Source organism: Lates calcarifer, linkage group LG11, assembly GCF_001640805.2.
Source record: "Lates calcarifer isolate ASB-BC8 linkage group LG11, TLL_Latcal_v3, whole genome shotgun sequence".
NCBI lineage: Eukaryota > Metazoa > Chordata > Actinopteri > Centropomidae > Lates > Lates calcarifer.
The window spans coordinates 20,955,793-20,969,610 of record NC_066843.1 but is presented as its reverse complement, the minus strand read 5'-3'; the positions used below and the strand labels follow the sequence as shown (position 1 = coordinate 20,969,610).

At 44.2% G+C, this 13,818-nt stretch overlaps 1 protein-coding gene across 2 annotated transcripts; it reads right to left on the bottom strand.

The window, feature by feature from the left end:
* Nucleotides 1-261: 261 nt before the first annotated feature.
* Nucleotides 262-12,642, bottom strand: cog1 (component of oligomeric golgi complex 1). 2 transcript variants are annotated; one of them, XM_051073787.1, is made up of 16 exons: nt 12,267-12,642; nt 11,370-11,617; nt 11,042-11,223; nt 10,627-10,803; nt 10,131-10,287; nt 8,897-9,107; nt 8,329-8,692; nt 7,167-7,621; nt 6,545-6,691; nt 6,287-6,448; nt 5,552-5,676; nt 4,140-4,248; nt 3,794-3,903; nt 2,904-2,985; nt 2,699-2,722; nt 262-488 (listed from the first exon to the last, which is right to left on the bottom strand). In XM_051073787.1, the coding sequence occupies exons 1-15, from the start codon at nt 12,570-12,572 to the stop codon at nt 2,714-2,716; spliced, it is 2,844 nt and encodes a 947-aa protein (XP_050929744.1). In that variant the 5' UTR covers nt 12,573-12,642; the 3' UTR covers nt 262-488; nt 2,699-2,713. The 2 variants fall into 2 exon arrangements, with proteins under 2 accessions (XP_050929744.1, XP_018553370.1); XM_018697854.2 differs by lacking the exon at nt 2,699-2,722.
* Between the last annotated feature and the right edge of the window lie 1,176 nt (nt 12,643-13,818).

Below are 13,818 nucleotides of genomic sequence, written 5' to 3'. Positions count from 1 at the left end.
TTTTCACACCTGGATTGGACAGTTTATCCCAGTCTTCCTGGCAGATCCATGTTTATACCTTTAAGATGCGTTGTCAAAGATATTTTGGTGTCAGACAGAGATGACATATATATCTGCCCTCACTTCCTCCTTGTCAACACAGTTTCCCACCTGCTCCTTGAGGTACACACAAATTATGATTTATATGATTTATCATCTATTATTTTTATTGTCTCGGCTGCATGAAGGAATCAAATAAACTTGATTAAATCACACGAGGCATTTTTCTAAAGAGAAAATTATATTTATTATACATATTATTTTTACAAAGTTTCTGCAAAGGCAAATAAAAAGTCTTGAGCATTAAAGGGTTATTTGGCCATGCCAGACAGCCAGCTGAGTTTGAACAGAGAAGGAGCTGCCGTGTCTTCGTCCTGATCGGCGAGCTGTCTGAACAGGCTGCCTGGCCGGAAGCTGTCCTCACTGTCTGCTGTGGAGGATGGAGGAGCCTGATGGAGGAGAGAGAAAACATCAGGTTTGCTGAGGCTTTGGTAGAACATACAACACCACCGGCCATTCACCCTGGTCACACTAAGTTTCACAGTCCTGGAGGTCCATCTCCTGGACTCTGGACATTTCACTCAAGGGTTCTTAAAATTCCTTCCGGGAAGAATAAAGTAAATATAGGTGAATACTCTGAACAAGAAAGGTCATCTCCATGGTAACCAGGAGATACACAGTGTGAGGAAACTACCAGCAGCAACACTCAAGTCTGAGTGTGAGCAAAGGAGAAATCCTTCACTATGTTTGGTCTCTGTAACTTATCTTACATTTAAATGGAGAAGACCTTTTCTCGTCAGTGTAAGTTGTGATCTTGTCATTTTTACTTCTGACCAGTTTTCTGACTTAAAAGTCACTGAGAAGATCATGAAAACCAGTGAGTGTGAATTGTATGATGCCTTGAGGGGATAAAATCTCCAGGTACCAGGAGACTTCTCTGTGATGAGTATTACGGCCGCAGACACCAACATAAACAATATTATCACTACCAAGTTTTTTGAAACACTGCCATTAGATATTAATATAGTAAAATGCCTTCTTCTACTGGACCTAACAATGTAATCAGTGGACCCCACAGAATGTTTCAGCTGAACTAACGTTAAACACACTTAAACACAATGAAGAAACGCAGGTTGGTTATTAAACAGCTGACTGGCAGTTTATTTGACTGTAGCAGTGTGTCTGTATCTCTTAGTACCAGTGCATGTTGTCATACACGTCTTTGTGGTATTAATGATTAAAAACATAAAAGCAAAGAGAAAATAACACTGGTGACTGTAACTCTATTATTATTCAGCTTTAATTAGCTGTTAGGCACCAGCACCACCCTCTACAACTTTACAAACAAACACCACACCCATAACCAGCCCCGCTCCAGTAGGTCAAATGGCTAATATTAACACTGCAAGTCATGGCCACATCAGCCTGGTTCGCTGGTCCTGCTGTGGTGCATCTGCCTCTGTTTGACCTGCACACAGGTGCTCACTTGTGGTTAAGCAAAATAAAACTGCTTGTTGAAGGCAGGAGTACTCTGCTGTGTTCACTGTGTCCTCTGCAAAATGAGTTGAGGCAGTGACTTGGGGATGTTATTATCATTAAATAAATAATAAAATAATAAAAAAAGTTTCACCATGGTGTACAGTAAATCTTAAGCCAGGACCGTGATGGGTAGCATATAGGACCTGGATCAGGACTAGGCAGATCTTGGCCCTGGGCTCTGGGCTCCATGCTAACATTTCAATATTTCAAAGCTTTAGTGACTTTTATTCTTTCACAGGAGTCTGAAAAACTGGCTCACTAAGTTTACATTACCTATTTCTGTTTATAAAAATAGTGTTTTAGAGTTTTCTTCCCTTTTGAAAATGTATTACTACAGTTATCTGGACCTCCAGAGCTGCGTCAAGTGTCAAAAGCTCCTGGTAAATTAACATATACACGACAAGGTGAACACGAGTAATCCTGTCTGTAATGATTCTAACTATTCATTAAGCTGTTCCTCTGCACTGGTGTGTGTTGGTGCTTGTGAATTCACACACAACAGCAGCCCTGCTGTACTGAACTACCTCCACTGTTGCCAGAGGAGAACATGATAATAAGTGCTAGCAACATTTACACAGTTTCACATCATCACCACAAATGTTACTATGGAACACCTGAGGCAGAAATTCACAGGGACCAGTTCTATCTCTGTGTATCCAGTACAGATGTGGGGCATGTTTTGACTAGCTTAGCAGAAATAGTGAAAAAGCAAAGCGACATGATGTTATCACATCACTATTAGTAAAAAAAGCAAACTTGAGCTGCACTGAGACATCTGCTGTTTTTATTTCAAATGGCTGCAACACAAACGTCAGTTATAATTCATGTTTGGTCCACTCAAACAGGTGAGAATGGCCCAGGGTCACTGCCGCTGTACTGCTGCCCAAAGAAAATCTCCAGTCCGTAGTCTGATCCTAAGCTACTTTACGAGCCCAGGCAGAGCACGGGAGATTAGTGAGAGCAGATCAGAGCAGCATTCTTTGGTTTCCAGCCATCCACCCTCAACAATCATTTAATCAATTAATAATGCACTCTCAAACTGCAAATGCACCAAAGGTAAACCAAGGCACTACTTAAAACACACACACACACACACATAAACCCACACTGATTCACTTGCCTGGGTTTCTCGCACTCAGAAACGCTGGGAAGGCAGAAGGTGTAATATATACATTTACACCAGGAGGAACAAAACAATGAAACAGAGAAATGAAGACACACTGTGGTTGTCAGTAAATGAAATAACAAAACTAAAATGTACTACACAAGAAAAGCAGTCAGACTGAGACCAGCTTCAGCTACCGGATCCCAGCTGTATCACTCACCAGCTGGTGAGGAGCATCAGAACTCCTGGTGGCCGACTTGGATTTCCGCACATTGGACATGCTGAGAGGCAGCAGTCCGAACCTGCAGAGGACAGAACAGTCATAGCGGGAATTACGTCAGCGCAACGCTTTCCAAATAAAGATACCTGATTAAAAACAGAAGTGTGATACTTCTTTGAACTGCCTGAAATGTGTGTGTGACACCACAGATAGACCATTTTATCTGGGTATTTAGTGAAGTTCTTGTTGCTGCTTGAGTTTAGACATTATTAACATTTGAAGTTTAACTTCTTTGCTGAAAAAAAAAGAAGAAAAACAAGTTTATACTCCTTCAAGTGAGGTACTGAAAAAAGTATCATTTGGTGATATGTAACAGAAAGGATCCACTTTACAGACCTTTAAATATGGCTACACAGTTGGATGCATCTGTTATGAACTTCTAACTGTATGGAGTTGTGTTTGTGTCATAAAAATATAATTCATTAAAATTAAATTACATAAAATGAACAAATGTGGACTCAGTCCAGCAGCCTGTTGTGATTTGGTGCTATATAAATAAAGATGGACTTGACTTGACTTGTGTCCAACATATTGCTATACTTATAAATTCAGGATTTTTGAATGATGCAACAAATCCAAAAACCTACATCAGACAGAAAATGTTATTCTAAGCAGATTATTTAATAAGTCATAAAACATGTCTGAGAAGGATCTTTTAAAGTGGATTCAGTCTGGTCTGAACCTAACCCCTGCCTGCAGAGCCTGCTGGTCCCCTCTCAGTGATGGTGCAATTTAATTCTCCTATATATACAAGTGACATTAATTTAATGTGGTCATTAGTGTCACATAGAGCATCTCTGATCCACAATGACCTGGTGTTGACCTCTAACCTGATCTGGCTGCTGGCCAGTGGCAGGATGTTGTAAGGCTCCTGGGAGTTCACACTGCTGCTCCGTGAAGCAAACTGCTTCTCTGAGCCCGTCAGCAGCCCCAGCAACACCTGAAACACACCGTCACATCGACCTGTCAACAACGTGAGGAACACAGGAGCACCACATATCACATCTGCTCTTACATCTGGGTAATATTGGTCAGTAGTGGCATCCTCCGCTCACTGCAGCCTTAAGTGGAGGTTCTATACATCAGGTGATGTTCCCATGTTGATCAGGTTAGAAGAAGAGTGTGTTTTTCTGTGTTTTGCATGTGTTTCATTGATGTTTAAGGGGCTGAAAGTACCGAGGTCCTCTGGGACAGGCGGTTGAGGTTGGCGTTCAGCGGGGGTGTGAACACGTCAAGGTCAAAGGGGTCGATGAAGCTCTCTAGCCAATCACAGACCTCATGGAATCTGGAAAGACACACAGCACAATGAGCTTCTTAATACTGCAGAGGATAAATATGTAAATCTAATTTGATATCTATAAAAAAAAAACACAGCTGGTGAAAACAGATGTGGTGTGGAATTATATATATACATATAAACACAAATCAGGTCCACTTTTCATGCTTCTTGCTTTTTATTTCTTTTTAGTGGAATGCTTTCTGTCTTCTATCCACTCCTCTTACTCAGCATAGCTTCACAAAGTCAGGTGTGCTCCTGGTTTCAGTTCTGGAGATTGATCCTGTACTTCCTGGGAATTCCAGACAAAACCAGCTCCATTCTCAGTAATTCATCAGGAGCCATCTTAAGTCTCATATCATACTCATTACTGTATTATTTTGCTTTAGTGGTGCATAATCCAAAATGTATTTATTTCCAGTTTCAGCTGGGGGGATCAGCTCCATTTTGGCAGGAAAAATACCTGCATGAATGTGTGCTCTGTGTCTGTATCACATGTACTGAAACAAAGATGCTTCTCAAAGCCTTTGCAATTTTATCAGGCATCAGTAACAGCTGAACAACTGTGGGCAGCGGTGACCTAAAGCTTACAGAAGCAGGCTGCCAGCACTGGCAGGATAAACCTGGGCTGGGAACATGAAAAGACAGCATTTGCCCCTCTCTCATTACCAACACTGAACAAGATCCCTTAACCCCAGCAGGTCAGGCTGAGGCTGTGCTGGCCAGTTTCTAGGTGTGAACGTGTGCAGGTGTGGCCAGGGCTAAAATTTCCCTGAAAAAAATGTTAAATCAAATATAAAAACTAGAGACACTTGGATTGTCCTGTGTCCAACTATAACACCCATGACAAAAGAACACATATGATCACAACACGAGTGGTTTGTCACTGAGAATGCTAACAGAAGTTAACATTTTTAAAATCTGTTTTACTTTGCTCATTAATATGCAAATGTATGCAGCAAGGCACATCCATGTCTGATCAGATCATCTATTCCATAGTGGGTACCATGCGCTTTATCATTCGTAATAACTTTTAATAAAGTTTTAAAAAGTTACAACAATTTCTAGGAACTCAGTGCACCCTCATTGGTCATCCAGTAAGATGCTCTAAATTCAGATCATCCATTCAACATGGGGTACCTGTGGTGTAAGTAGGTAAGTTTCTACTGTCACAGATCATAGATGCCAGATGACGACATAGTGTTCCACATACCATGTGCCATTGTGGCAAAGACCCTGCCGTGAGTTGCCCTTTGGCCTGGAGCTCCAGGCCTGCCAACAACACACCAAAATGCCTCCATGTGACAAATACCTGGGGTCTTGATGGGATCGGGAGCTCTTGCCCTCCTCCAGTCTGCTGCCCAGTGTGGTGCTGAGGTAACGAAGGTCAAATAGCAACTGCAAGGCTCTGTTCTGAGTCATGGGGAACACTCCTTCCTGGAGAGAGAAAAAAAAAAAGACAAAAACAGAGAAATTTATGAAGCTAATAGTGATGTGATAAATCCAAACCTGGTTTCCTTTATCTGATCTTCCTTCCTTTCTTTTCCTTCTTTATTCTACTTCTTCTTTCTCTCAATCCCTTCTCTCTAATTTTTACTCCCTCTCCTTATTCCTCTATCTCCTCCTTACCTGTAGATGTCCCTAAAAACTAAGACATATTTCTTTATGACCACCATGGAGATTATTATTGCCCCAAGAACCAGAAAAACATGAAGCCTTAAGAACACGTGGCTTTAAAACCATATTGACACAATCCAGAACTGTGTTACACTCAGTGGCCACTTTTTTAGGGACACCTGTGAAATTTAATACAATGCAATACAAGAGCTCAGCCATAGGTTTTACCTTTACAAAGATAAAAATGTTCAACTTTGAGCGGTCACTGTTAATCTCTGAAAACTGGCCATTTTAAGTTTGATAAAGGGAGAATATGTGGCAGAGCTGTTGTACTAGAACTAGCTTGTAGAGGTGTACCTAATAAAGTGGCCAGGCAGTGTATGTCCCTGGTAATTCAAGGTTGGTCTGTGTGTGTGAGCGTGTGAGTCACCTTGCTGCGGGCCTGCTGTGAGAGGCTGTGGTAGTGGTGCAGGGCCTTTGCCAGACAGGCCTGCAGCAGCTCCTGCAGGGTGGGCCGAGGCAGGGCGTGACCCCCGACCCTGTTCACCTCCACACACAGCTGGAACAGCAACGACTGGACAAACCAAGACGGCTGCGGACGACAAAACGTTTCACGTCAGACCTCTGATTTGGATTCAGAAATCACTGCGCCTGCTGTCTGAGTTGGAGGTCGCGCTGAGCGGCTGACCTGAACTGGAAGACGGATTTTGGATGTGACGCTGCTCCCGGACTCCGCCTCCTCTTGGATCTCCAGATCCTCCCAGTTTGTTGCTGTTGTTAGGATGGCGCCAGCTGACTCTGCATGCAGCACTGCGCCAAACTTATCCAGCAACACCTGTCACGACACAGAACAGTGTGACTGATTTAAAGCTGTGTTATCACTCTTTCTGCTCACATGCACGCACTGATACACACCGTAAACAACACAATGAGTGTCTGGGTTTTGAATGTTGGCCGGACTAAATAAGACATTTGATGACATCAGCAAAGACTCTAGTCTAAATCTGATGAGCAATTTTCGGACATTTTATGAACCAGTTAATCAGTAGGTCTGCAGATTGATTGTTACAGCCCTACTTGCTAACTTAGCTACAGTGGGTTTATTGGAGGTTTTCACTAAAGATAGCTAACTGCTGCTGGATACAAGATTCATGAGAGCTGAATTTACACACCAGGAAAATAAATCAACGAGGCTAAAAAAAATCAGTAGAGCTGACAGGCACTGTAGATTTGGTGATAGTAAGACTTTATACCACACACAGCAAATTCAATTTCACAGATACACATCTACATTTCTGACAGCGCCTGACTTTGGAGAGGGCGGAGCTCCAGATGCGGTAGGCCTCCATGCTGCAGTTGAGAAGCTCCTCCTTCAGACCTGCCCACTTGGCCTGGGCAGGGCTGACCTCTGCGGCGGCCTTGGCTTTGCCCAGCTTCTTGGCCTGCCTGGGGGTCCCCTTGGCCGTGGCCTCGGACCCGCTCTGTTTTCCTAGGATGCAGTTCTTCAGGTTAGGGCAGAGTTCACCCATGGACTGGCACAGCCTGGCCATGAAAAGCACCGAACTGAGGCGGGCGGGGCTGGGGTCGGGCGAGGCTGCGGCCAGTTCGGAGCGGATGGAGGACAGGATGTGACGGACACAGGCCAGGGAGCCTTCACGTAAAGCCTCCTCCACCGCCGGTGAGTCCATGAAGCGGTTAAATGAGGCGGCTGATGAGACCTCAGCAGGTCCAGAGGAGGAGGCTGTGACTGAGCTGGAGTCAGACCCTGCCCAACATGGAAGATGACATTAATCACTATTCACGTTAAATGTCTGCACAAATTTTAATGACAACGCATTCAATAATCGTTCACTCTGAACCAGCTGCTGGTGGCTCCATCAGAGGTTCACCATCATTTCTAAGCCATGACTGTGTGTACACGGCTTTGTTCCAATCCACCAAATACAGTATACATCCACATATTTCACTGGACAAGTGGTGAAACATTCTACCTTTACACAAGAAAAATCGGACTCTAAAAGGCAGGCTGACATTTGATCTTACAATCCATGCTCCTCAAAGATGAAACCGTTTTCAAAAATATGTTAACTTTGCTCTGAGACTACTGTCGGGACAAAATGTCAGCTTTGTACACAACATGTACAACTGCTGAATTGTCAGAAACTGTCAGGTCTCTAGAGGTTAAACCTTTTGACCTTTCCTCTGTCATCACCCTCAATTCAATTTCACAGCAAATTCAAAATCCACTTGAACTTATTTCAAAAAGCTGATGTCTATCAAATGTACTAATCAGTTTCAAGCCCCCCAGATGACATTACATTATCATTCCTCACAGGCCTTCTTATCCATTTATATACAAGAAAGCAGCCAGACAATGATGGCATTTGTAAAGGACATCGCTCTCTAAAGGTAAATCATTCTGACTTTGGTGAGTCCACAGCTATTCTCACAGCAAAGGTCTAAGACCTGTACCTGTATCCTGGGAGGGAAGGTAGTGTTGAAGGTCATCCAGCCTGGACTTCAGCTTAGCATCCATGGAAGAGCAGAAGTTCTGGACACAGGGTGTCAGAGCCTGAGTCTTCATGGCCAGGCCGCTCCTCTGCTGCTGCTGCCCCCTCTGGGTCACACTGACCCACCCCGCATCACTAAGAAGGTCCCCTGGAGACTCTGACCACAGGAAGGAGGCCACATCTACCTCATACTGGGCCCCGCGGCTGGAGCCAGGGTTGGTACCTAAAGAAGTATGGATGGTCTGACCCTCTAGATCCCTCACAGCCGAAGTCAGCAGCTGGACAGAGCTCGCCGAGATGGCTTCAGTTTCTTCTTTGGTGATGGCCTTGGGGAATGGAAGGAGGGAATCATTAGAATACTACAATATGTACAACTTTTATCACATTAGCAGGCAGGTCTGTCAGTGTGGTGAGCCTGAATGCAACACTAATCTTCAGGTACAAATACATACAAAATCAACAGACAAACCTATTTAGACGCTGCACACAGTTGACTGCTCTAATATCCATGACGCTAGAAGAGAACCAACCTGCAGGCGCTGAAGGAAGAGCTGCTGGAGGAAGTCATCCCAGACAGCCAGGGGGCGCTCCAGCAGCCGCTGGCACACAGAGCTCCAGTGCTGACTGATGGAGTCAGTGGAGAGGAGGTCCCAGACTGCATCTCTGATGGCTGCCAGCCCCTTCAGGCTCTTTACATAGACGAGAAGGCTGCCGACACCACGGCAAATGTCCTCCTTACACCTGAGAACACAGGACACATTGGAGAGGCACTGATTAACTATCTAAATCCAAAAGGCCAAGAAAACACCTTGTTCTTCTTATTCAATCCATAAAGTTAACATACTGTAAATTCTCAAATAAAAGTATTTGTCAAATTTGCAAAACTGTCAAAATAACAGCACAAACACATACAGGCCAGGCAAGAAAAAAAACACTAAGTGGAGGATGAATCACCTGTATTTTATATATACTGTACAATATACACTTCCACAGCACTATTTCCATCAGTTTGACAGACCACTCTGCTGCTTCTCTCTTTTTAACACAACACACTGTTTCATTCAACAACAGCTTTTCTTAGTCACAGTCATGCTGCCATCACTGGCAAAGAGGGGTATCATGTCCCCTGGATGATAAGAATGTTACAGATTAACGCAGTGATTATTGTGGCCAGAAATATCAGGGTTATGGTTTTCATGTTATCTCATCAAATTTTCCTTTAATACTGCTGTTGGAGCTGGAATACAGTAAAATTGCTTAACACCATGTTTGGATTGGATCGAATCTGAACTGAATCGTATTCTTCACCTTTGTTGGAATATTCAAAAGCTGCAGCGGCTTTTCTCTCTCTTTATTTCTTCTCTCTCTCCTTTAATGTGATGACTGTTTGCACTTAACAGCTAATGTTAACACTGCCAGGGTAGCTACTGTAGAGCCAGACAGACGAGGAGCTTGTTGCTCTGGTTCTGCTGTGCTGCCTCTGCCAATGTTTGCTCCTTGTAGTTAAAGAAAATACAACTGCTAAGGCAGGCGTGCTGTGATGTGTTCACAGTGCCTCTGAAAACAACACAAACTGCAAATATGATGGTAGCGGAAACTGACAGCAGTGTTATCATCAGCAGTGTGTAAATCCTCTATGGACAGGAGCAGGAGTCTGACTCTGTCTGCTCTTTGAGTAAGAAAAAAGGAAGATTAAAAGCTGTTTCCTAAGACAAAGGAAACAGTGTATATGAGCAGAAAATAAAAGATGAGCAGTGTCCTCACGTATCAATCCACTGCTGCAGGGTGTCCCGGAGCTGCTCTCTCTGGATTGGCTGAGCCAGGGTGCGAAGGGCGGGCTGGAACTCAGTGATGGAGGGAGGCAGGTACTTGAACCAGCTGCCTGTACTCGTCTCTTCCTGCAACACCTTCCTGACTTTAGCTGAGGAGAGAGATGGGATTACATCAGAGTCCTTGACACACTGTTAAAGCATAATGTTTTCTTTAACTATTGATTTTTGAGCTTCAGAATGCACAGTGTCTGAGTCAGACTTAGATGTTCTTACTTGGCAGTGTATTTAAACACTTTGAACACAACTGACGCAAATGCATCAAAAAATGCTCCTCCTCCTCTCTGCATGATATTTCAAACTGCGTCATACAGACTGTATGACTGACGTCTGTATGAGGCTCTGATGTCCGTCAGGGATAAACATGTCAGCTTTTCTTTGACTTCCATCTGACCTTTTATAAGGTGAGCTGCCATAGTGTTGCTGTTTACCTGCAGGAGTGGTGGAGGTAACATTCTCCAGGATAGAGAAGAGCATGCCACAGCTCAGGGCTCCCTCCCCTGTCCTGGGGCCTCCCTCTGGGGGCAGATAGAAGACGGCGTAGGCCTGGAACAGAGTGGTGACCAGCAGCTCCACCAAGCTGCATACCTGGGCTTTGATCCCCGCACCTGGTTAAAAAAAAAACATGTTTATTCAATTCAACTTTATTTATATAGCACCGAATCACAACAGAAGTTATCTCAAGGCATTTTTCATACAGAGCAGGTGAGACCATACTATTTATATAGCATTACAAAATAACAACACCAAAAAACAAAATGTCCTGCTCTGCAGTAAAAGTCTTCTTGTTTCATGCCACTTGTATAAAAATGCTATGACACACAAATGGTACAAATAGTAGAATACCGTGCTGTGGTTGGTTGAGCAGCTGATGGATAGAGGCTTTCCGGGCCAACAGGAAGTCAGCCAGGGCCTGGCGTGGTGAGCTGTCCTCCAGCAGCATGGTGGACACCAGGGCCTCAGCGATAGCCTGGTCCGACACCGCCCGGCCCCGCAGCAGAGACCTGCTGTCCAGCAGAATGGTGGACCTACAGGAGGACAGGCTGCTTACTGACTTTCACTAACCTTCACATGTGGATCCATCACTAATTCTTTCACTACTAAGGCCTGGAGTTTCTCCTTTAGAATCAGAGCAGGAATTCCACTTTGTGACAAGTAAGAAAACATCTGATACCTGAAGTGTCCCGTGGTGGCTACCTGCCGCACCAGAATGGGGAAGCGGGCCAGGACAGGGCTGTAGTGGCCCGCTGCAGAGGTCTCCAGATGCAGCAGACTGTGCAGGTGGCAGCACAGCAGGTAGAGCTGGGTGGCCTGCAGGTACTGGGATGCCTCCATGGCACTCCAGATGCGCTCTGGGATCTCCAGCAAGAGCTTTATCTGGGAGGCCATGGTGTAGAACTTCTCCTGCCATTGCCTCTGGCTCTACAACAAGACGACACAGACACATGTTTTGTAGAAGGCTAAAAAGACTTTAGATAACGGGTGTGTATTAAATTTAATTCGAGGCATATGAGGTTAATAACTACAAACACCAAACAATAATGATATAAAGTAATATGATGCATTAGATGTGTGTGAATTTCAGGTCAAGTTGATTGTAGTTTAAACCGAGTACATTAAATTCTCTCTGTTATGAAGACATATAGAGGAAAATATCATAATATATTATGATTTACTGTTCCCTTGCAAGTCAGCACAGAAACAGAAACACAGCTAGCAGAACAGTGATCCACCAGTCTCACGTTTCAGCTCTGGCTCAGGAAGCTCTCCGCCGCCCTCCACTGTGTGTTTTGTCTCCAAAGAGACGTGGAAGTTGACGCTGGACATTTACAGGAGTTGTGGTGAGCTGACAGATGTGCTCTGAGCAGCAGTCTGTCCACGCCGAACTGATCAGCGTTTCGCTTTGAGTCTCATTACATGTGTAATAATGATATAACTGGGGAGAATATTTGTGTAAAACTTATAAAACAATGAACTGTCGCGTTTTTAAATGAAGTTCGGTGTTGCTAAGACGATGGGGCTTTGACGCAGGTTTAACACTACAACAGATGTAGTTAGGTAAACCGTTCACCTCCTGTCTGCAGCTGCTAACACCGGCTTTGCCTTGTTTCAGCCTGTGGCAGTACTGGTGCATGTCCTGGATGGACTGGACGACGCTTTCCGAGCACTGCCTCATCTCTCCGATGGTGTCGGCGGCGTCGATCAGGTCCCGGTAGCGCTCCCCTACCATCTGCCTCAGCTCCTCCTTCTTCTGCTCGATCTCCCCGCGGACTTTGCGTTCGATCCGGCGGATCTCCTCGGTATTGTAGCGCTCGAAGAGACCCGCCGGGTGCTTAATCTCCGAGACCCGGAGAGACAACGCAGGATCCTCGGCCATCGCACCTCCACAACAAGATCAGCTGCCGCAGGAACTCCAACCCGGAAGCCCGGGAGGAAGTTCACTTCCTAGTTCCACGTAAGGAAAAATGTGACGACGACGTAGGATGACGTGTTCATTAGCTACCAGAGCTGTCTGTCAGAGAACGTTTCCGTACAGGCTGGGTGCCGCCCACCCACACCGCTGAACCAATCAAATTATTTCAAAGCATACAGGACATTTACATACATTTATACATTAAATGTGAATGAATATTTTTTAAACCTGCCAGTTGATCACTTGTATAACAAGTTTCACCTAAAACCTGCTCAACAGACTGACTTCCCAGTCCTCACATCTACTCAGGTCTTCAGGGGACTGGAGGATACTGACCTGAGTCCTGACCTCATAACCTCATGTAGTTGATTTCACTTCATTATGCACATCAAAATAAATCTCAAGTCTTCTGAAAAGTTAAATTCAGTCTGAATCACAGTCATGTCATGGTTCCATTAGGCTCGATACTTGGCCCCCCTTTTTTTTTTACTGCCCATGTGTACCCCTCCCTCTCTGGAGTCAGATATCTGCTGAAAAAACCTGAAGATACCTGAGATACGTGGCCCCATTCATACGTCTGACATTATCTCTGCCACCTTGGACGTCTTAACTAACTTGGAACATCCAGCCAGAAATACTGTAGGAGCTTTATGTCGATAATTTAGAGAAAATTATTAGAGACTTCAGCTATTAAAATGTCTGTCTCTTATTTATGTGAAACTTTGATAATCTGTTGTTTGTGTTTAGAAAAACTGTGCTGAATCAGAGTGGTATGTCACTGTACCAGTGTGGCACTTACAAAGATGTTACTTATACCCCTTTATCACTCACCACTTCTCATCACTGTACACTGCATGTTACTTATCCACCAGCAGGTAATGTTACAGTGTAGAACCTGTGGCTAATGTATCATAGATGAGTAAAGCATCAATCACTGATCTGACTGATCTCTTCTTTTGGCTAAGCTAGTAGAGCTGTATGGTTAACGACAAACATGCATGATATCGAAATGTTCTTTTCATTTTGCAGTGGTTATTCCAAGGCAAAAGGATTAGGACTATTGACTTAAAAATGTAAATGAACAGAATAATCAAAATGCCAAAACTTGACTAAAATGGAGGATTCTAAAGATAAACTAAAGATTATGCGATAAAGTAAAAGAAAAGGATGGACATTGTGGCTGCCAGGACTTAGGAAGTGAGGTCAAAAC

Excerpts from the sequence above, each read along its gene's own strand:
- cog1 (XM_018697854.2), bottom strand. The coding sequence starts at position 12,572 with ATGGCCGAGGATCCTGCGTTGTCTCTCCGGGTCTCGGAGATTAAGCAC. Across the intron at positions 11,224-11,369 it reads GCCACCACGGGACACTTCAG|GTCCACCATTCTGCTGGACA; the intron begins GTATCAGATGTT and ends GTCCTCCTGTAG. Across the intron at positions 2,986-3,793 it reads CTGGCCAGCAGCCAGATCAG|GTTCGGACTGCTGCCTCTCA; the intron begins GTTAGAGGTCAA and ends TGTCCTCTGCAG.